The sequence below is a fragment of the Mizuhopecten yessoensis genome, unplaced genomic scaffold (genome assembly GCF_002113885.1).
Source record: "Mizuhopecten yessoensis strain PY_sf001 unplaced genomic scaffold, ASM211388v2 scaffold3829, whole genome shotgun sequence".
NCBI classification, from domain to species: domain Eukaryota; kingdom Metazoa; phylum Mollusca; class Bivalvia; order Pectinida; family Pectinidae; genus Mizuhopecten; species Mizuhopecten yessoensis.
Genome location: NW_018405240.1, coordinates 160,984 through 187,057, shown reverse-complemented (window position 1 = coordinate 187,057; position 26,074 = coordinate 160,984). Strand labels below are relative to the sequence as shown.

General features: G+C 37.8%; 1 protein-coding gene across 1 annotated transcript in view; it reads right to left on the bottom strand.

Moving 5' to 3' along the window:
- Positions 1–6: 6 nt before the first annotated feature.
- The window catches only part of LOC110448107 (solute carrier family 22 member 6-A-like), a gene marked incomplete at its 3' end in the record, with an annotated part of 47,191 nt that continues 21,123 nt past the window's right edge, over positions 7–26,074 (bottom strand). The window contains exons 2-8 of the mRNA XM_021494167.1: positions 17,782–17,910; positions 16,856–17,067; positions 9,919–10,149; positions 8,237–8,439; positions 6,577–6,891; positions 3,025–3,159; positions 7–64 (exon numbers count right to left, since the gene is read on the bottom strand). Of these exons, the coding sequence (XP_021349842.1) occupies positions 7–64; positions 3,025–3,159; positions 6,577–6,891; positions 8,237–8,439; positions 9,919–10,149; positions 16,856–17,067; positions 17,782–17,910 (1,283 nt within the window). The remainder of the gene's footprint in view (positions 65–3,024; positions 3,160–6,576; positions 6,892–8,236; positions 8,440–9,918; positions 10,150–16,855; positions 17,068–17,781; positions 17,911–26,074) is intronic.

The following is a 26,074-nucleotide window of genomic DNA, read 5'->3' as shown; positions in this document are numbered from 1 at the left end:
CCCTGCTATCAGTGACAGAGCCGCTACAGCATGGAAAATTATACAGAACCACTTTCGTCCTAAACTGTAAAATAGAGAAACAGGACACTACGATACACTCACCACTCTGTAGGCACGGAACACTCCCAGGAAAAACGATAGCTTAATATAGTGTTAAATTACTAAAGATAGGAAAAACAATGATGTGATGGTATTCACATAACACAGTGTGAGTATCCCACATCCTAAGCATTTTATTAACTTTTCGTTGACGGCGATACACTTTATTCATTGAGTGGCTTCAAATTATTTACTTGTTTTAAGACTCATGTATATGTTAAGGTAAAACAGGGTAGCCCAAAGATTTCTTTTAATGGAGGTCAAAGTTTAATCGACGTTGATGTCAAACATATTAGTCCAACACAGATTACATCTACGTTAATGTCAAACAGGGTAGCCCAAATATTTGTTTTAGGGTAGGTTACAGATTACATCTACATTAATGTCAAACAGGGTAGCCCAAAGATTTGTTTTAGGGTAGGTCACAGATTACATCTACATTAATGTCAAACAGGGTAGCCCATAGATTTGTTTTAGGGTAGACACATCTATGTGAATGTCAAACAAGGTAGCCCATAGATTTGTTTAGGGTAGGTCACAGATTTCATCTACATTAATGTCAAACAGGGTAGCCCATAGATTTGTTTTAGGGTAGGTACATCTATGTGAATGTCAAACAGGGTAGCACATAGATTTGTTTTAGGGTAGGTCACAGATTTCATCAATGACATTGTCAAACAGGGTAGCCCATAGATTTGTTTTAGGGTGGGTACATCTACATTAATGTCAAACAGGGTAGCCCATAGATTTGTTTAGGGTAGGTCACAGATTACATCAATGACATTGTCAAACAGGGTAGCCCATAGATTTGTTTTAAGGCAGGTCACAGATTACAACAATGACAATGTCAAACAGGGTAGCCCATAGATTTGTTTTAGGGTAGACACATCTATGTGAATGTCAAACAAGGTAGCCCATAGATTTGTTTAGGGTAGGTCACAGATTACATCACTGATAATGTCAAACAGGGGAGCCTATCGATTTGCTTAGGGTAGGTCACAGATTACATCTATGTGAATGTCAAACAGGGTAGCCCATAGATTTCTTTTAGGGTAGGTACATCTATGTGAATGTCAAACAGGGTAGCACATAGATTTGTTTTAGGGTAGGTCACAGATTACATCAATGACATTGTCAAACAGGGTAGCCCATAGATTTGTTTTAGGGTAGCTTCATCTATGTGAATGTCAAACAGGGTAGCCCATAGATTTGTTTTAGGGTGGGTACATCTACATTAATGTCAAACAGGGTAGCCCAAAGATTTGTTTTAGGGTAGGTCACAGATTAAATCTACATTAATGTCAAACAAGGTAGCCCATAGATTTGTTTAGGGTAGGTCACAGATTACATCAATGACAATGTCAAACAGGGTAGCCCATAGATTTGTTTTAGGGTGGGTACATCTACATTAATGTCAAACAGGGTAGCCCATAGATTTGTTTTAGGGTGGGTACATCTACATTAATGTCAAACAGGGTAGCCCATAGATTTGTTTTAGGGTAGACACATCTATGTGAATGTCAAACAAGGTAGCCCATAGATTTGTTTTAGGGTAGGTCACAGATTACATCAATGACAATGTCAAACAGGGTAGCCCATAGATTTGTTTTATGGTAGGTACATCTACGTGAATGTCAAGCAGGGAAGTCCATAGATTTGTTTTAGGGTAGGTCACAGATTTCATCAATGACATTGTCAAACAGGGTAGCCCATAGATTTGTTTTAGGGTAGGTACATCTACGTGAATGTCAAGCAGGGAAGTCCATAGATTTGTTTTAGGGTAGGTCACAGATTTCATCAATGACATTGTCAAAGAGGGTAGCCCATAGATTTGTTTTAGGGTAGGTACATCTATGTGAATGTCAAACAGGGTAGCACATAGAATTGTTTTAGGGTAGGTCACAGATTACATCAATGACAATGTCAAACAGGGTAGCCCATAGATTTGTTTTAGGGTGGGTACATCTACATTAATGTCAAACAGGGTAGCCCATAGATTTCTTTTAAGGTAGGTCACAGATTACAACAATGACAATGTCAAACAGTTTAGCCCATAAATTTGTTTAGGGTAGGTCACAGATTACATCAATGACAATGTCAAACAGGGGAGCCCATAAATTTGTTTAGGGTAGGTCACAGATTACATCAATGACAATGTCAAACAGGGTAGCCCATAAATTTGTTTAGGGTAGGTCACAGATGACATCAATGACATTGTCAAACAGGGTAGCCCATAGATTTGTTTTAGGGTAGGTACTTCTACATTAATGTCAAACAGTGTAGCCCAAAGATTTGTTTTATGGTAGGTCACAGATTACATCTACATTAACGTCAAATAGGGTAGCCCATAGATTTGTTTTAGGGTAGGTACATCTATGAGAATGTCAAACAGGGTAGCACATAGAATTGTTTTAGGGTAGGTCACAGATTACATCAATGACAATGTCAAACAGGGTAGCCCATAAATTTGTTTAGGGTAGGTCACAGATTACATCACTGATAATGTCAAACAGGGTAGCCTATCGATTTGCTTAGGGTAGGTCACAGATTACATCAATGATAATGTCAAACAGGGTAGCCCATAGATTTGTTCAGTAGTTTGTACTTATCCTACTAATACAGTAAATGTCAAACACTATCTAATTACATGAACATCATAGTTAAGGTCCTTAAAAAAACATACATGTAATTATCTCCCCTATACCATCTGCTATATATAGACTTGGGATCTATGCTACTTCTAATATAAAATTTGCATCAATATTTTCTTACTAACCGTTTCAGTTTTGTCATGTCAACTTAAGGAGAGAACATATATAGGTCTAGCCTGCTGTTCAGTTTCATTGTTTACTCTATAAAATATGATGAAAAATATAAAACAATTTTCAAATCGACGGATTTGGTATGAAAATAACATCAGCATACCGATTCATCAGCGTGTATTCGAACACTACAACAGGGTATTCAGCGACGGCAAGCAGGAAGAAACTCAGATATCGGTCAACAGGCAAAGAGGCTGAGGACAGGATCAAACCGTAGAAGGTCAAACTGTCAACGGTCCTGTAGAATGAAATGTGGAATTGTTATTACTTTTCACAGTTGTATGTAAAAGACATTCCGGACAAGTCCCTAACCTATAGTGTCCGGGAATATAATAAAACATTTAAATATAACGTATTTGTACAAAAAAAATATCGGCCTAATACTTCAGTTTTTAAAATAAAAGTGCAAATTTAATCCCCAGATTTTGACTATGAACGTCCGTACAGCAAATGTATCCTCAAGGTAGAGAGACTCACATAGTTAGGGAAGCAACGCACAGGCGATTTGCTTAGTTACTGCCCATGTACGGTCTTTTTTTATTTTTATTTTGATGCTGTGCATTAAGAAATCCTCAGTAGCGACATTATTGAATTACTGATTAGCAGTGAATGGGTCCAAAGTTCAAAGGTCCTTGCATTGTCTTGTTCAATTTGTTTTCAAACATTCAAATTTTGCACAACTACATTGACAATTCCGTGAAATTCAACTCAAACTATGCTATATGTAGGCACTCTTATATACACAAAAACTTAAAACATATTTTATGTTAGTGACAATAGCGATGATCAATTTAAATGCGATGGTTCATGTTTTCTTGATCTAATTATTAAGTTCGGTTTTATAGCAAGAATTTTCATTTGTTTTTCTATTTGGAATTATTTTGTCTTAGATTGGAATATTTACAAAGGTTTACCAGAAGATTGATTCTTGGCTAACCTCATCTGTGACATAAATACAATCGTCCCAGCATTGAAATTATATTCTTTCGACATTTAAGAATATATTCTGCTTCATGTTACCCTTACATGTTCATATCAACAGATGTCTTTAGATACACTTATCATCACTAGCATCATTAGTAAGTCTTCTTATTAAGTAACGTAAAGTCTTCTTATTCAGTAAGATAAAGTCGTCTTATCCATGTCAAAATTATTGTTAAATATCTTTATCCATGTCGAATTCATTCTCAAGTCTGTTTGTCCATGTACATTTTTGTCAAGTCTGTTTGTCCATGTAAATTCATTGTCAAGTCTGTTTGTCCATGTCAATTCACTCTAAAGTACAATGCATGTGTGGAAGTTATCTGCCAGTTTGTTAGCTTTTATTCCGTCTGCATTTGCCAGTATGTAATCATATAATGTATGCTGATGAATTTGAAATAAACTCTTTTTAATTTTATATTGATAATAGAGACCTATCAACTTGTGTATTCACAGTTGTTGGCCTGGACGGTACGTTGTAAACGGAAATGTATCTGGTATTTTTCTGCTGGTGAAAACCAGCGACCACGGTAAAATTCGACCTGTTTATGTAATACGGGATGTATTTACTTTGTTTATAACGTTTATGTCCTATATTTTTGCAGTTTTCGACTTGATACTAAACAAGTGGCATATGTCCTATATTTTGTAGTTTTCTAGTTGATACTAAACAAGAGGTATATGTCCTGTTTCGGCTGTTAGTTATGATATGTACGGGCTGTCCTGACAGTATAAAGCATGTATTAAGCATCTGTTTGTTTTGGTACATGATGTATATACGGCAATTTTGGTGCATTAATCATAATGTATACTGTATAACGGGAAATTTTCGCTGCAGTTTAATTTTCGCCTTTTTGCCCTCCCTAACGAGGATGATTTTATCATTTCAGCGAGCATTAATAACAACATTGTATACATTGTAATTAAAAGTGAAAGGCGAAGCTCATACATGGCCAATATGGAATTTTCTGGCGAAAAGCGAACGTTTAACTGGGCGACACTTTCCCGGTAAACAGTATTTGTTATCGAGAAGCAAGATGTGCGTGTCCTTTGGTGGCAGCATGCGTGATTTTTATTTCTCTCATCCCTGTGAATTTATGACAGAATGACCAGGGTTAGTTATGGGTGGTAGAAATTTCTAACCTACTCTCTGTTTTAGATGCGCGACGTCAAAATGAGAACATAATGATTGTCATCAAAATTGCGGAACATTCTGATGCCTCGATGCGGAAATTGCGACGATGTTGACATAATTCTAGTAATTATAATGAAAGCAAAATACTCTAACATTCCCAGGTTCTAAGATGGGGAAAATACAACTCTCGGATTTTTTTTGATTTTTTTTCTATCTTATGGCTTATTACTATGGCCGACATCTGCAAGACACTTGAGGCCTGTTCGTTTGTCCGTTTTTAAATGCAACAATTTCGGGTATTAATCCTGGCGGACCTGCACATGTTTATGCAGGCCTTGCAAGGCTTTGTCAAGGCTCGCCTGAAAGTAGCATCAGATTATTAGGTCCGACCTTATTTAGTAAACGAACATCTGTGGTCCGACCGGTTCAGCCGCTTACACGAAAACGGCCTCGGTGTCCAAAGTGGTAACATTGCAAACCTTTGTGTGTTTCATTTTTATCTACAATCTTTAAATATTTCTATCACTTTTTATATTCAAAGTGTACCACAATAAAATAATCCTTTTTTTACTTTTATCATAAAAATGTTTATTTTACTAAAATAAAAGCCAACTCTATCGCACTTTTTCCTACATACTTTACTGCCTTTATATCGGCTCGGTGTAGCCCGTCGCGGGAAGAAGAGGTGACAAAACGGAATAAATGTATATTCCCAATGCACTTCAACCTTCAATCTTGGCATGACATCAGGGGAAATGGCAGCTTAGTCAACACGGTTTGGCAATGTTTACTCAAAACTGACATTATTGTGAGAGGCAATGCCTTTCTATAAATGAATACATTGCCTGTATACTATTGCTAACATTAAGTGACTAAGCGCCTGTGAGATAGTTCCTGTAAACGTGTTTAAACCTTCCACAGCACTTTAGTCGACGTTGACTTAATAAAATGGTTGTTTAATTTATGTCAACTTATTCTTTTTTAAACAAATGAATCAGGTCTGATAGCTTTGTTTTATCATTTAAATTTTGTGTAATTTTGACGAAAGCTGTTCCTTCTGTGGCCTTTTAGTTATTAACCTTGTCCGCCTATAACCGCGTTTATTTTAAAAAACAACTTGCTGTCACGCCCTATTCAGGTTTTCTGTGATACAAATGGCAGTTATGCAAGGATGTCTGCCACATCTATACAATTCATTACTTTAGTAATTGGCATAAGTTAATTAGAGGAGTGACTAGGGATTAGGCTCAACCTTTATCTCTACCTAAACCCAAAATGTTCCAATAAATAATGAATCATTTATATTAACAAATAACAATTGACCTTTTACGCGTCTTGTTCCGTTGTCACTACCAGAGTGTTCGCTATGAGGACGTGCCGTTACTTGGATAAGATTAAGATTAACAGGTGGGTTTCTTAGATGATGCAGGAAAACGCCCAACCTGAGTCGGAATTACGTGTGTTTTGACACTTCGTTTTGTCATTTGATGAAACTTATAAATAGATACAAAAAACTAAAAAGTTATTATGAATATTTACCAGGCAAAGATCATTATAAGAGTTATCATTGCTATTCTGCGTCTTTTAAACAAAGTTATGATGGTGTACTTCGGTAGCACGTTCCTGCTGGTATATCTATCGTCATTCCTAAATATAGTCTCCGTTTTCATCTCACTTTCCACGCCGATATCAACTTTCTCCTCTGTGTTGAGTTTTACAGCTGAAGCCCAGTCGACTATCATCATGATCTTTTCCTCGTCGACGTTATTCATCCTTGCAGCCTTTTTCAAAATCGTCATTGCTTTTGCTGTTTTGCCATTCGTCAGAAGCCATCGGACAGATTCGTCATATATCCTGTAGGATTACAACTAATATTAAAATATTACATCTAGCATTTTATAAGCTTTCATTACCTAAACTTTTCATCTAAATTTCGACTCTCTTACAAAGAGCTTCTGGAACATAGATATAGCATCCCCGTTGTCAGTATTTTCTGCGAAATCGTTCTTTAAAAATTTTGTAATGCCTTCCCATGGTAAGGTAAAATAATAGACATGTTTCTTAGAAAAAAATATTCTTCCGACAAATAGTTTCCGGAATTTTTTCAGAAACGATTTGCCGGATACTTACGAAATTTTACGTTAGCAATTGGTAGACACGTGCAGATGTGTGTTCTGTTTTGTATTGCAGTCGTCAAACAAGGCCGCCTTGGCCAATACTTGATTGATATATGTATTGATTTAAATGCTGATCAATGCGAATTTCCTTGTGATTGTGGCTCGCTCAGTGGCAGACTATATATTTTTGCAAAAGAGAAAGTCACCTCATTGGAGATTGCCAACTCTACCAATACCAAGAAATCGACGGTGACATCGGGTACAGTTTTAAAGAATACTTCACGGGATAACACCACACACAGGAAAGGATTTAAAGGAAGCATTACAAACATTAAAGAAATGAAGAAAACCCGAGAATTTATCAAACATGGGGGTATCTCCTCTTCTCTAGATGTCCAAAGGATCAGGGACATGTGACCTTGGTCCGGACTCATGAAGGTGCACAATGTTTACATTCCCCCATAGGCTTCTAGTTCCTGTTTTCAATATATCATATGTTAGCGAAATTCACAGGACTGTAATCATTTACACCCTAACAGTTTTTATTTGCATTATTTGGTGCGGAGGATTGTGTTTGGTTATTGAGCTCTTGAACAAAGTTTTCATTTTTATTTTCGTTGGAAAAAGAAGTTGGTCTCGTGCGCTTTAAAACAGTTCACACGAAACCAGTCAATCGTTGTACCTGCAGGCTTGATTACATGTGTATCAGAGAGAAGCTTTATGTAATTGCTTTATTACAGGGTCCATAGATGTAGTCATATAATTATACCTGCTAGTAACCTTACCAACACGTTATAACTGGATATGATAAAATGCAAGACAACAAATGATAGAAAACACAAGAATATAACTGTTTCAATTAACAAATATTTATGACTATTTCATACAAGCAACTACTAGTTATCTATATAAAATGCAGTAACCATGACGAATCACCTAATCATTTCTCAATAGTCGTAAATTTTACTCATTTTTGAAATATCTTAAATAAAAGATCCGACGAATAACCCCATTTTTGTAAAACATTGAAAACTTAAATTTACCCAAAGAAGACTTTAACATAGAAATCTGGTGGTACTTACCAGTATCCCAGGACACTATAAGCGGATGTTAGCGTGAGGACGAGGTATAGATAGCGCCAGGACAGATCCCGGAGGAAGTAAACAATAGGCGTCATGACGACCGCAGAGGTTGTCCAGGCGAATAACGCCGCTACTTCCGTCAGATATCTCACCTCCTTCGGAAAAAGTTCGAGCATCATAGCAGGACGTGTCATAGCGAGTCCCTGTTAAATACAACGGTGCTTGTTGTCAGGCATTTACAAACGTCGCAACTACAATACATACTGGATTGTAATACCCCTGCCGCCAGGGGTGAAAAAATCTGTGACATTAACGAGGGACGTAATCAGGATATGAGTATGTGGAAGCATACGAAGCGCGGAGTAGGGGGTGTGTTCGGGAGGGGGATTACCCCCTCCTGAGAGTTTGGTTTTCATTTTTGGCTTGTAGTATATTTTAACAAATGCGTAATAATTAGTTCCATATGAACAAGGAACATTTTCGTTAAATAGTCAATAAAAGAAACAATATCAATGAGCTAATGATTTCACTGAGGGCCCAGGATTATATGAGTTGTTAAAGTTTATCACATACAGTTCTACAATGTGATCCTTGTTAAAATTAAAAAATTACGTGGAAGCCCGTGCGTCCGTGCGTACGCCTGGTTACGTCCCTGTTAACATTGTCATTTATGGATATTTCAGGATTGAATGTCTGTTCTAGTAAGTTGTATTGTCTTGTTGGACTGAATCTTATATCAGACAATCGAGGCACTCTTAGGTGGCATATGTTGTCAACTTTTGCTGGATCATACCTTTAATTTAACATATTCTCGGTTGTGAGAAATGAATTAATTCATGTACGTCAGATACTTGTAACTTGAGATTATGAAAATTGCAACACAAGATTCATAAATTTTCGCAAAGAATGTTTTTTTTTTATAAAGATATACCCTTATCATAAATGAGAATCTGAAAAACTGCTATCGGATAATAATAATAATAATAATAATAATTATGAAAAGGAAAAAAGACCCCTGAACCTGCGTACGAAGTTTGATAAATATCAGTCAAGATATTTCAGAATACTAAACAAAGCGAAAAAACCCAATTTATATCAATCTCACATCAGTGTTAGATTTCGATTAGGGTATAAAGTGTCGTTAAAATCTGTCGAGTTTGTAGGACAAACACTATAAGTGGAAAAATAAAAAAAACGGGCATAATTCCTGCTGAAAAAAATCGAAATCGAAAATAAAAGGCGAGCACACAATTATATAGATTATGGATAATGCTTACAAAGTCAAATGAATGGCAGTTGGGAAGATAACTCGGTGAACCTCGGACAAAATGTATGTAACGATATTAGAAAAGAAGCATGATGATCGAGAAATTATACAGCTATCTAAGGTAAATCTCACTTCCTTCTAAAGATTTATAAACAGACGGACATCCTGACTCCAGCCCCCCTTCCTCGCCGTGCATCGTTGAGAGGGGGAGGGGGTATACAAATTGTATTTTCTTGGATCCTTGACGCCATATATCTGTTTGGTTAAGTACGACGATACCAAACCATCATGTAACTAATCTTGGTTCGGACGTCCCAATGGGAGTAACTATATGAGGAAATACAACAAAATGTTAAGACGACATGGTACAAAATAAAAATAAAACGAAAAAAAACAAACAATATATAGATCTTACTTGTTGGAAGGCTCCAATGAGAAACCTCATTATTGCGAATCCGGTGAATGTTGGTATAAAACAACACCCTAATCCTGCTACAAGTAAACCGATATGTGAGGAGACAAGGATAGGCTTTCTCCCGAATCTGTCCGAACACTGAGGTAAAATGGCCGCCCCAACCATCTGGCCGACCATCAGTAAAGTTTGTGATAATTCTGCTAATTCTGCCCCATCGCACACCAGGTCGTACTGAAAAGGAAAAAAATATCAAAATTCATATGGATGTTCATGAGTATTCATATTAGCACATGCAAACAATAATTAGCATATGCATATTTCTATTTGAATATTCATATTAATATCACTTTAAGCACATTCATATACACATTTTCACATTCATTTAACGATAGAAATATTTCTTACACTACATGTAGTTCTATAAATGTAAAGTAGACGACGCAGTGCTTTTAAATCAACAAAGACGGATTCACAAATATCGGCTCTCCATATTGTTTTGTGTGCGATGCACGGATATTGCAAATAAACCAATGAGGAAGGTCCTTCTTTCAGCAAACTCGTTCTCCTACTGTAAGATAATACCAAAAAATCAATATGCAGATACCTTTTGGTCTAAATTATAAAAAAAAATCAACATAAATAACTTGTTCTACTGTAATCGATCAATACCTCTGTATCCTTAGCATATCCTATGCAGGTCTTGGTAATTACATTTTTTACACCTGTTGTTCCTTCTCTACCAAATACAAACAAATCAATTGTTGATTTTCAACCTATTTAAAAAAGGTACGTTCGTTCTCTAATACATACATATACACATGATACATATACACATGATACATATACACATGATGCACTTGATACATATACACATGATACAAATACACATGATACAGATACACATGATACATATACACTTGATACATATAGACATGATACATATACACATGATACGCATGATACATATACACATGATACTCATGATACATATACACATGATACTTATACACATGATACATATACACATCATACATATACACATGATACATATGCACATGATACATATACACATGATTGATATACACATGATACATATACACCTGATACATATACACATGATACATATGCACATGATACATATACACATAATTCATATACACATGATACATATATACATGATACACATGATACATATAAACATGATACATATACAAATGATCCATACACACATGATCCATATACACATGATACACATGATACATAAACACATGATACACATGGTACATATAGACATGATTCACATGATACATATACACATGATGCACTTGATACATATACACATGATAAATATACACATGATACATATACACGTGATTCATATACACATGATACACATGATACTTATACACATGATACATATACACATAATTCATATACACATGATACATATATACGTGCTACACATGATACATATACACATTATTCATATACACATGATACACATGATACAAATACACATGATACACATGATACATAAACACATGATACACATGGTACATATACAGATGATACACATGATACATATACATATGATACATATACACATGATACAGATACACATGTTACACATGATACATATAGACATGATTCATATACACATGATACATATACTCATGATACATATACACATGATACAAATACACATGATACACATGATACATAAACACATGATACACATGGTACATATAGACATGATTCACATGATACATATACACATGATTCATATACATATGATACATATACACATGATACACTTGATACATATACACTTGATACATATAGACATGATACATATACACATGATAGATATACACATGATACATATACACTTGATAATATACACATGATACATATACACTTGATAATATACACATGATACATAGAAACATGATACATATACACATGATAAATATACACATGATACACTTGATACATATACACTTGATACATATACACAAGATACACATGATACATATACACATCATACATATACACATGATACACATTATACATATACACATGATACACATGGAACATATACACATGATACATATACTCATGATCCATATACACATGATACATATATATACATGATACATATACACATGATAAATATACACATGATACACTTGATACATATACACATGATACATTTACACATGATACATATACACATGGTACATATACACATGATACACATGGTACATATAGACATGATTCACATGATACATATACACATGATAAACATGATACATATACACATGATAAACATGATACATATACACATGATAGATATACACATGATACACATGATGCATATACACATGATACATATACACCTGATACATATACACATGATACATATGCACATGATACATATACACATGATTCATATACACATGATACTCATGATACATATACACATGATACGCATGATACATATACACATGATTCATATACGCATGATACATATACACATGATACTTATACACATGATACATATACACATAATTCATATACACATGATACATATATACGTGCTACACATGATACATATACACATGAGACATATACACATGATACATATACTCATGATACACATGATACATATACCCATGATTCATATACAGATGATACACATGATACATATACATATGATACATATACACATGATACAGATGGTACATATACACATGATACATATATACATGATACATATACACTTGATAATATACACATGATACATATACACATCATACATATACACATGATACACATGGAACATATACACATGATACATATACTCATGATCCATATACACATGATACATATATACATGATACATATACACATGATACGCATGATACATATACACATGATACTTATACACATGATACATATACACATGGTACATATACACATGATACACATGGAACATATACACATGATACACATGAAACATATACAAATGATACACATGATACATATACACTTGATAATATACACATGATACATAGAAACATGATACATATACACATGATAAATATACACATGATACATATATATACATGATACATATACACATGATGCACTTGATACATATACACATGATACACTTGATACATATACACATGATACACATGGAACATATACACATGATACACATGAAACATATACAAATGATACACATGATACATATACACATCATACATATACACATGATACATATGCACATGATACATATACACATAATACACATGATACATATACACATGCTACATATACACATGATACATATATACGTGCTACACATGATACATATACACATTATACATATACACATGATACACATGTTACACATGTTACATATACACATGATACATATACCCATGATTCATATACAGATGATACACATGATACATATACATATGATACATATACACATGATACAAATGATACATATACACATGATACATTTACACATGATACATATACACATGAGACATATACACATGATACATATACGCATGATACACATGATACATATACAAATGATTCATATACACATGATACATATATACATGATACACATGATACATATAAACATGATTCATATACACATGATATATATACACATGATTCATATACACATGAAACATATACACATGATTCATATACATATGATACATATACACATGATACAGATGGTACATATACACATGATACACATGTTACACATGTTACATATACACATGATACATATAAACATGATTCATATACACATGATACATATACACATCATACATATACACATGATACACATGGTACATATAGACATGATTCACATGATACATATACACATGATTCATATACGCATGATACATATACACATGATACCCATGATACACATGATACATATACATATGATACATATACACATGATACAGATACACATGTTACACATGATACATATACACATGATGCACTTGATACATATACACATGATACATACCCACATGATACATATACACATGATTGATATACACATGATACATATACACATGATACATATATATACATTCATTTGTTTCAGTTCTGTCTCTCTTATGGAAAATTACCGCGCCTTTGACAATTTTTCCAGTACAGAGTTATGGTTCCTGACATACCACGTGATAAAGTCCTTTTCTATCAGCATGGGCAATATGGCGTCTGGAAAGCGACGGAGAAACCAAGTAAATTCATCGCCATTGTTAACACTATCTGTCAAGTTAGTTTGAAGTCATTACGTGAATATTCTGGATAGTTGTTCTTTGTTTGCGTGTGGCTACAACTTGTCCGGTGCATACGGAAAGATATGCCTGGGTATTAGGGGACCTATTGATTAATCCCTTGTAGTATTACGATTTATTAATAATTCATTCATCAAAGCACAGTGTTCGAACAGTAAATGACAATAGGTTCGATTTAAGTTATATAATCAATGACATGTACATTGATCTACCCAAATTTGACATTTTGAGTTCAGGGGTACATGTAAGTTGCATAAGAATACGATGAGAATATAATAAATATATAGAAGACAAGACTTATTTCACACCTGTAACATGAAGTGTCCAAGCTTCTCAGCCCTATAGAACCACCAGACAAGTGGTTGCATGATGAATAATGAAAACAACAATATTGTAAACTCACTGTCTCAAATTATTCATCAAAACCTAATTTAGTTACTATACAGTTTAAGTCTTGTGCAAATTCGCCAGTAGAATGTTTTCAATTTTAGCATAAAAAATGTGATCTCAATAATAATGTCCATTAACCTGTCTACTCTATGTTTATAAATGTGTACATCTACTACAGGTTGATTAGTTGCCCCATGTGGGCAGAAATGAATTAATAAAGAAATTGATTGATTGATTGATTGTATAAGTGTGTATTTATAAATCATTATAGTAACGTCTGGCCCGGACCGGTTTTACATATATCATCTAATCATTAATTTATATTCTTATTTTAATTTACCCCTTATTTTTTTAGTTGTTTATTACAAGTCTACAATAAAAAATTTTGGTGCATAGAATTGAATGACATTAGTGTATCTGCATCCGGGGGGGACTACCTAACGCAAATGCATCAACATGGAAAGAAGGTCTATACCCAGTTCAAATTATTGATGAGGATAATCAATATGTCAGAGCGCACTATATTGGTAGTTTTCAATATTGGATCATCTGCATACATGTTAAGGATGTACACCTCTGAGAAGTCAAAAATTTCCTGTAATAAACTTTTTTTCTTATATGGATTTTTGGAAAAAGGAGTAAATGGCATAGTAGGAAATGCAAAAAAACCAAAACATATGGGCGTGTGCTCGTTTTTGTGCTATAATCGGTCAAAGATACCAATTTACCACAACATGTGATTTTAGGTGATTTTTTGGGTTTTGACCACTTGCAGAACAAATTCATGCAATTTCTTCCAAGTGTGTTATCAGATATGTATAAATGTTTGTAGAATTGTTGAAAATATTATTTTCTTTTAAATTATGGAAGTAAAATTTCTTAATCTTATTGTTTTAACTCGAAAAGCCGATTTTAGTTACCCCTACCCCCTATTTTTTAATGAAAAAATACTCATTTTTTACCATTTTTTTTACAGATTAAACGCTTGATATAAAAAGTTTTGGTATTTAACTTTTTTTAATATTTAATGAATTAAATGAAAACGTGTTTCTCTTTCTAAAACATCTACAAAAATGGGGGGGTCAGTGTGCTTCTTTTTTTGTCCCATTATCATTTGTGTTATTTTTTAGTTTTTTTGGGTTCAAAAATCAAAAGTGCTTCAGTTACACAAAAACGTAAAAAAAATATCAATAATGTATAATTTTCCAGTTTGTTGCATATTATTTTTATCATATTGAACATTATAAAGTTGTACAGCAAAAATTAACCTGCTACAACTAAAAATGGCGACACAATGACAATTTAAGTGATCAATCAGGTGCCAAAAAAGGTGCAAATTTGGCCTTTTTTGAAGCACAAGATTTACACAATAAACCACATTTTCAAAATGGCCGCCGAATTGGTAATTTTTTAAATTCTTGTAAAAAAAGTTCTACAAACAACAGGCATCTAGTTTTTTGACATATTTTTCAGATGCGTGTTTGCTAATAAACTTGATCATAAGTTGTTAAATATTACAAAAACCCATTACACTAGATCAAAACGAGACTTGAACGTGATTGAAACCTCAGAAGAGTACATCCTTAAGTATGCTATATTAATTATTTCACAACTGCAGCGTGCATCTACCGTAAACATGACTTTTGGTCAATGTCTGCCAATATCTGTGTGATTTGATAGCTATATAGCTTATATACATTGTAAAATGTTATAAAAATAAATAATAGCTGTGGAAGGGTTTTGTGTGTGATGTGAGAAGTGTGAATGTAGTTGTATTTCAGTTATGTTAAGAAGGATTTAAATCCCTTTAACTTTTATGTATTGGACGACGTGGAAAAGCTCCAGACCCGGTGGTGTGGGAATCGCCATTATGAAACGTATAAAATGGTACTGCTTGGAGTGAAACCTTTGTCAAAATTACGGATTTCATATTCACTTCTAAATGTATTTCAGTGTATACTTGAAGAAAATAGCAGCTAATTCACGCATTGTGAGACATAATAGATTGTGTCACATATCTTAGGATTAATAAACCGATTAAAAGTGGAGATTTCTATGGTATTCGTGGATATTTAGGGTGAGTGTCCGGTTTTCAGGGGCAGTAACTCCGTCTGAATAACAATTCGTTCTTCATATGGCAGCCGTACACATAAACTTTCGGTGCTTCTCTCGCTCTACCTACCCATTTCATTGCTTACCTCTGTCACAAACGTTCTGTCCTTCTCTAGCCCGTAGTTATACCCGGCTGGACATGGCGACAAGGACAGAAGTGTAGTATTTGTGTCACTGATAATGAAGTCGACATGACACTCATGGTAAGACAGGTCTGTGCTTGTGTTACTGTATTTGGCGGTGTCCGCAATAATCTGTGAGGAAGACACATTCGCACAGTGGTAGGGTGGCCGAAATCCTACGAAAACATATTCAGCCTCATAAAAAATATATAACTCCGTTAATGGGTAGAAATGGATGTTCATATAAAAGAAAAAGAAAATGTTTTAGAGAAAATAAAATAAAATCCAAACTGCGTTGCTGTTAACAGTTTAGTAATGCCGAGTTATACTAGCCGAACAGGTAACTTGGAAAAACTCCACATTCCGTTACATACATGCGAGCAACATTCGAAATATAAATCAAACTGGTGTGGGCCTGACACCAGACTTAGACATTTTGACAGATAGATTTCTGGTATGGGTAGCAGTGGCGGATCCAGAAACCTATCTGGGGGGTTTCCAAATTTCCTTGGGGGGTTTCCATGTGGGGAAAAATTGAGGAAAATGGTGAAAATACATGATTTTTAAAGAAAATTCTCAGGGTGGGGGGTTTCCTGAAGCCCCAAAAAACCCTCTGGATCCGCCACTGGGTATCTATCTGTCAAATGTCTAAGTCTGTTGTCAGGGCCAGGGGAAAACTCGGGCTAACTGCTAGCAAACCGCCAGAAAAATTAATAGACCAAGTCTTCTGCAGATTTTTTTTTTAAATGTCCAAAAGTTACCACATCAAAGCTGCATAATAAGCAAACACAAAACACAAATAAACTTGAGGCAGGATGCTAAAGAAATAAATTAGAAATTTTGTGCTGAAACATGATTTACGAGTGAGTGCAGTGTTATTTTATATTTACCAATGAAGACGACAACCAGGAGCTGTATCCCCTCCGGGATCACTGTAGTCATCAAAAGAGCGGCCTGCACGAGCTGGTACCTACCAAACGTCCCCAATCTCCGCCAAACGTCATCCAGTTCAACCTGTCCTGCCATTGACAAAAGAGTCATAACATACGTTAAATAATCGCTACATTTGAAATAACAATTATATATATAAAAAGGACATCAGAATAGTTGATGTTATACAATCTGATATGTAAAATAATATCGCCAATGATGTAGTTTAACCTAATATTAACAAACCAAATGGCAAATGGTCTAGGTATCAAGGCTGTTCAGTAACTGTTGAATACGTATCTGGACAACTGCAAACGTATGTATTAAGCGGACTCAAATTGAAGCGAATTGTCAAATTTTAATAGAATAGAACATTGATAAATGGCACATCCACAAAATACGCTGTAGAAAATGAGGTACAGCAACTTCAATTGGCCAATAAAATTTTAGTGCACTATCTAACGAGCGAAAAAGCGGTAGGATAATAACGCCGGTTAAAAACATATATAGGTTTACAACATATATACATGAACGATTTAGCGCAGACTGAAGTATACGCGCTCTTATATTTCTATTTGAATGGTAAAGATTACCAGCAATTTAAGTTAAGGCATAGGTACAAAATGTGTCCCTGCCTATGCAACTTGGGTATTCCTAATTCAGATAAAGAGTACAGTAAATATATATTAGGAAAAAGAAATGGGGATGTTTTGTTAATCCTTTAAAAACAGAAGATCTCCTCTTCTGAGGTCGGATGGACAATGCATTTTTATTGACTCTTCAATGTTTCATCTACCTTTAACGTTGTTTATCATTAAAAATAATGTTTGATTTTAACAGCTATGATAACCGTTCTTGCGCTTATACACACAGTTTAGAATATGAAAATATTGTACGGACGAAATGTAATCGCTGAGAATGTAACGTCTTTGAAACAATCCAGCTTAAAAATACAGGTACATGTACATTTGCATTACCATTGCTTAAAGACAAGGAAAATAACATGTTTTATATAGACAGACTTTATATGTTAGCTCACCTGCCCGAAGGGCAGATGATCTGATGTCATTGAGCGGAGTCTGTCGTCCGTCAACTTTTCAATGAAAAAGCTTCTTCTGAAACACCAAAAAGCCTAGAGTCAACATATTTAGTAAGAAGCTTTCTGACCTAAAAATATTTGCATAAAAATGGAAATGACTCTCTTTCATGGTCACGGGGATCTTATTTTTTAAACATTCAAACGACTTCTTTTGAAGAACCACCAGGCAAGGCGCGTCATGATATTTGGCTGGTAACTTTCAGTGATGAATCTTAACAAATTTAAAAAGAGCAACGATCTACTATGAAAGTCACAGGGGCCAAATTTGCCAAAGACGTCGAAAGACTTCTTCTGAAGAACCGCAAGGCTATAGTCAATATATAGTCAAATAAATCCGACGCCAGCCTGTAACATGTGCTGTGAGATGGAAGTGTGATTTTACACAAGTAACCTTGATGTGTTAGCTCTCATTAACATTAGTACAGAAAATAACCAGCAGATTAAGAGGAAAACTGAAGGGAATGTCTAATGGTTTGTTGGTAAATGCACTGATATACAATATTATATTATCGTTTCGATTGCGTAAGTACATGTAACTATTCATAAATCTTTCATTTAATAGAAAACATAGTTATCGTCAAACAAGTCGTTTGTTGTCGATAGCGCGTTCGTGCACCACCTAAGCATCGTTCGCGCACCACCTAAGCATCGTTCGCGCACCATCTAAGCATCGTTCGCTTATCGTTTGGAACCAAAAGCATTCTTAGAACAGTATAACCACGTGCGTTATATTTGTAGTAATTCTCGATTTTAATTGATAACTATAAAAACTGGTGAGTTATTATATTATTAAAGTCATATTAATATTCAAGTCTTAAGGTTTACCTGTTTTACTAACATATGGTGCGCGTTTACTGTAGGGAGAGGGCTTTCTAAGACTTTGACTCTCTATTCCTTTTGTATCTAAGAATTAGACGATGAGGTATTCTTGAATGACATCAAATCAAATATATAAGACTTAAAGGTCGGCTAAAAAAGAAAGAAATCTGATCCAAGGAAACTTTGGCATGGAAACCTTTTAAATAGTACGAGGATAATAAAACGGAAATAGGCATCTACTTCTTCTGCGATGATAGCATCCGCCAAGTAGATCTTTGAGTAATGCCACGTCCTCTAAGTATGAACATATGACGTGGCAACGAGACCGCGTAGTGTCAGTCCCAGTCAGGGTCATGGCACAAGGGACAGTTACCCTTTCTGAAATGTCAGTCCCCAGTCAGGGTCATGGCACTAGGGACAGTTGTCCTTACTGAAATGTCAGTCCCCACTTAGGGTCATGGCACTAGGGACAGTTGTCCTTACTGAAAGGTCAGTCCCCACTCAGGGTCATGGCACAAGGGACATTTGTCCTTACTGAAAGGTCAGTCCCTAGTCGGGGTCACAACACTAGTGACAGTTGTCCTCACTGAAATGTCAGTCCCCAGTCAGGGTCATGGCACCAGGGAAGTTGTCCTCACTGAAATGTCAGTCCCCATTCAGGGTCATGGCACTAGTGAGAGTTGTCCTTACTGAAATGTCAGTCCCAAGTCAGGGTCATGGCACTAGGGACAGTTGTCCTTACTGAAGGGTCAGTCCCCAGTTAGGGTCATGGCACTAGGGACAGTTGTCCTTACTGAAATGTCAGTGCCCAGTCAGGGTAATGGCACTAGGGACAGTTGTCCTTAATGAAATGTCAGCCCCCACTCAGGGTCATGGCATTAGGGACAGTTGTCCTTACTGTAATGCCAGTCCCCACTCTGGGTCATAGCACTAGGGACATTTTGCCTTACTGAAATGTCAGTCACCAGTCAGGGTCATGGCACTAGGGACAGTTGTCCTTACTAAAATGTCAGTCCCCACTCTGGGTCATAGAACCAGGGACAGTTGTCCTTACTGAAATTTCAGTCCCCAGGGACAGTTGTCCTTACTGAAATGTCAGTCCCCACTGTGGGTCATAGCACTAGTGCCATTTTGCCTAACTGAAATATCAGTCACCAGTCAGGGTCATGGCACTAGGGACAGTTGTCCTTACTGAAATGACAGTCCCCAGTCAGGGTCATGGCATTAGGGACAGTTGTTCTTACTGAACGTCAGTCCCTAGTCATAGTCATGGCACTAGGGACAGTTGTCCTCACTGAAATGTCAGTCCCCAGTCAGGGTCATAGCACCAGGGACAGTTGTCCTTACTGAAATGTCAGTTCCAGTCATAGTCATGGCACTAGGGACAGTTATCCTTACTGAAAGGTCAGTCCCTCGTCGGGGTCACAACACTAGGGACAGTTGTCCTTACTGAAATGTCAGTCCCCAGTCAGGGTCATGGCACTAGTGACAGTTGTCATTACTGAAATGTCAGTCCCCAGGGACAGTTGTCCTTACTGAAATGTCTGTCCCCAGTCAGTCAGGGTAATGGCACTAGGGACAGTTGTCCTTACTGAAATGTCAGTCCCCAGTCAGAGTCATGGCACCAGGGACAGTTGTCCTCACTGAAATGTCTATCCCCACTCAGGGTCATGGCACTAGTGACAGTTGTCATTACTGAAATGTCAGGCCCCAGGGACAGTTGTCCTCACTGAAATGTCAGTCCCCACTCAGGGTCATGGACCTAGTGACAGTTGTCATTACTGAAAGGTCAGTCCCTCGTCGGGGTCACAACACTAGAGACAGTTGTCCTTACTGAAATGTCGGTCCCCAGTCAGGGTCATGGGACCAGGGACAGTTGTCCTCGCTGAAATGTCTGTCCCCAGTCAGGGTCATGGGACCAGGGACAGTTGTCCTCTCTGAAATGTCTATCCCCACTCAGGGTCATGGCACTAAGGACAGTTATCCTTACTGAAAGGTCAGTCCCTCGTCGGGGTCACAACACTAGGGACAGTTGTCCTCACTGAAAGGTCAATCCCCAGTCAGGGTCATGGGACCAGGGACAGTTGTCCTCGCTGAAATGTCTGTCCCCAGTCAGTCAGGGTGATGGCACTAGGGACAGTTGTCCCTACTGAAATGTCAGGCCCTAGTCCGAGTAATGAAACCAGGGACAGTTGACCTTACTCAATTGTCAGTACCCACTATGGGTCATGGCACTAGGGACAGTTGTTCTCACTGAAAGTCAGAGTCATGGCACCAGGTACAGTTGTCCTCACTGAAAGGTCAATCCCCAGTCAGGGTCATGGGACCAGGGACAGTTGTCCTCACTGAAAGGTCAATCCCCAGTCAGGGTCATTGCACCAGGGACAGTTGTCCTCGCTGAAATGTCTGTCCCCAGTCAGTCAGGGTGATGGCACTAGGGACAGTTGTTCTTACTGAAATGTCAGTCCCCACTGTGGGTCATAGCACTAGTGCCATTTTGCCTAACTGAAATATCAGTCACCAGTCAGGGTCATGGCACTAAGGACAGTTATCCTTACTGAAAGGTCAGTCCCTCGTCGGGGTCACAACACTAGGGACAGTTGTCCTGACTGAAATGTCTAGTCAGAGTCATGGCACCAGGGACCGTTGTCCTCACTGAAATGTCAATCCCCACTCAGGGTCATGGACCTAGTGACAGTTGTCATTACTGAAAGGTCAGTCCCTCGTCGGGGTAACAACACTAGAGACAGTTGTCCCTACTGAAATGTCAGGCCCTAGTCCGAGTCACGACACCAGGGACAGTTGTCCTCGCTGAAATGTCAGTCCCCGGTCAGGGTCATGGCACTAGGGACAGTTGTCCTTACTGAAATGTCAGGCCCTAGTCCGAGTCATGACACCAGGGACAGTTGTCCTTACTCAAATGTCAGTCCCTACTCTGGGTCATGGCACTAGGGACAGTTGTTCTCACTGAAATGTCAGTCCCCACTCAGTGTCATGGCACTAAGGACAGTTGTCCTTACTAAAATGTCAGTCCCCAGGGACAGTTGTCCTCACTGAAAGGTCAGTCCCTAATCGGGGTCACAACACTAGGGACATTTGTCCTTACTGAAATGTCAGTTCCCAGTCAGGGTCATGGCACCAGGAACAGTTGCCCTCATTGAAATGTCAGTCCCCACTCAGGGCCTGGCACCAGGGACGGTTGTCCTTACTGAAATGTCAGTCCCTAGTCAGAGTCATGACACCAGGGACAGTTGTCCTTACTGAAATGTCAGTCTCTAGTCAGAGTAATGGCACCAGTGACAGTGTCATACACCTCTAAAACCGGCAAATATTCACATATAAAGTGTCAACCACCTCTAAAACCGACAAATATTGACAAATGTAGTATCATACTCGTCTACAACCGACAAATATTGACCTATATAGTATCATCCTCCTCTACAACCGACACATATTGACAAAAGTAGTATCATACTCCTGTACAACCGACAAATATTGACAAATGTAGTATCATACTCCTGTACAACCGACAAATATTGACAAACCAGTCAGGGTCATGGCACTAGGGACAGTTGTCCTTACTGAAATATCAGTCCCCAGGGACAGTTGTCCTTACTGAAATGTCAGTCCCCAGTCAGGGTCATTGCACCAGGGACAGTTGTCCTCACTGAAATGTCAGTCCCCAGTCAGGGTCATTGCACCAGGGACAGTTGTCCTCACTGAAATGTCAGTCCCCAGTCAGGGTCATGGCACTAGGGACAGTTGTACTTACTGAAATATCAGTCCCCAGGCACAGTTGTCCTTACTGAAATGTCGGTCCCCAGTCAGGGTCATGGCACTAGGGACAGTTGTCCTTACTGAAATGTCTAGTCAGAGTCATGGCACCAGTGACAGTGTCATACACCTCTAAAACCGGCAAATATTCACATATATAGTGTCAACCACCTCTAAAACCGACAAATATTGACAAATGTAGTATCATACTCGTCTACAACCGACAAATATTGACATATATAGTATAATCCTCCTCTACAACCGACACATATTGACAAAAGTAGTATCATACTCCTGTACAACCGACAAATATTGACAAATGTAGTATCATACTCCTGTACAACCGACAAATATTGACAAATGTAGTATGATACTCCTCTACAACCGACAAACATTGACAAATGTAGTATCATACTTTTGTACAACCGACGCTACCCTTACACTCTCTATCAGACCGTTGATCTGGCATCTGTCGTGTAAATACGAAGACGGGTCATGGCACTAGTGACAGTTGTCCTTACTGAAATGTCAGTCCCCACTTAGGGTCATGGCACTAGGGACAGTTGTCCTTACTGAAATGTCAGTTCCTAGTCAGATTCATGACACCAGGGACAGTTGTCCTTACTCAAATGTCAGTCCCTACTCTGGGTCATGGCACTAGGGACAGTTGTCCTTACTGAAAGGTCAGTCCCTCGTCGGGGTCAAAACACTAAGGACAGTTGTCCTTATTGAAATGTCAGTCCCCAGTCAGGGTCATGGCACTAGGGACAGTTGTCCTTACTCAAATGTCAGTCCCTACTCTGGGTCATGGCACTAGGGACAGTTGTCCTTACTGAAATGTCAGTCCCCACTCTGGGTCATAGCACTAGTGCCATTTTGCCTAACTGAAATGTCAGTCACCAGTCAGGGTCATGGCTACAACCGACAAACATTGACAAATCTAGTATCATACTTTTGTACAACCGACGCTTCCCTTACACTCTCTATCAGACCGTTGATCTGGCATCTGTCGTGTAAATACGAAGACGGGTCATGGCACTAGTGACAGTTGTCCTTACTGAAATGTCAGTTCCTAGTCAGATTCATGACACCAGGGACAGTTGTCCTTACTCAAATGTCAGTCCCTACTCTGGGTCATGGCACTAGGGACAGTTGTCCTTACTGAAATGTCAGTCCCCACTTAGGGTCATGGCACTAGGGACAGTTGTCCTTACTGAAAGGTCAGCCCCACTCAGGGTCATGACACAAGGGACATTTGTCCTTACTGAAAGGTCAGTCCCTAGTCGGGGTCACAACACTAGTGACAGTTGTCCTCACTGAAATGTCAGTCCCCACTCAGGGTCATGGCACTACTGACAGTTGTCCTTACTGAAAGGTCAGTCCCTCGTCGGGGTCATAACACTAAGGACAGTTGTCCTTATTGAAATGTCAGTCCCCAGTCAGGGTCATGGCACTAGTGACAGTTGTCCTTACTGAAATGTCAGTTCCTAGTCAGATTCATGACACCAGGGACAGTTGTCCTTACTCAAATGTCAGTCCCTACTCTGGGTCATGGCACTAGGGACAGTTGTCCTTACTCAAATGTCAGTCCCTACTCTGGGTCATGGCACTAGGGACAGTTGTCCTTACTGAAATGTCAGTCCCCACTTAGGGTCATGGCACTAGGGACAGTTGTCCTTACTCAAATGTCAGTCCCTACTCTGGGTCATGGCACTAGGGACAGTTGTCCTTACTCAAATGTCAGTCCCTACTCTGGGTCATGGCACTAGGGACAGTTGTCCTTAATGAAATGTCAGTCCCCACTCAGGGTCATGGCACTAGTGACAGTTGTCCTTACTGAAAGGTCAGTCCCTCGTCGGGGTCACAACACTAAGGACAGTTGTCCTTATTGAAATGTCAGTCCCCAGTCAGGGTCATTGCACCAGGGACAGTTGTCCTCACTGAAATGTCTGTCCCCACTCAGGGTCATGGCACTAGTGACAGTTGTCGTTACTGAAAATTCAGTCCCCAGGGGCAGTTGTCCTTACTGAAATGTCAGTCCCTAGTCAGAGTCATGACAACAGGGACAGTTGTCCTCACTTAAATATCAGTACCCACTAAGTGTCATGGCACTAGTGACAGTTGTCGTTACTGACAATTCAGTCCCCAGGGGCAGTTGTCCTTACTGAAATGTCAGTCTCTAGTCAGAGTCATGGCACCAGTGACAGTGTCATACACCTCTAAAACCGACAAATATTCACATATATAGTGTCAACCACCTCTAAAACCGACAAATATTGAGAAATGTAGTATCATACTCGTCTACAACCGACAAATATTGACATATAGTATCATACGCACTAGGGACAGTTGTCCTTACTGAAATGTCGGTCCCCAGTCAGGGGCATGGCACAAGGGACAGTTGTCCTTACTGAAAGGTCGGTCCCCACTCAGGGTCATGGCACAAGGGACATTTGTCCTTACTGAAATGTCAGTCTCTAGTCAGAGTCATGGCACCAGTGACAGTGTCATACACGTCTAAAACCGACAAATATTCACATATATAGTGTCAACCACCTCTA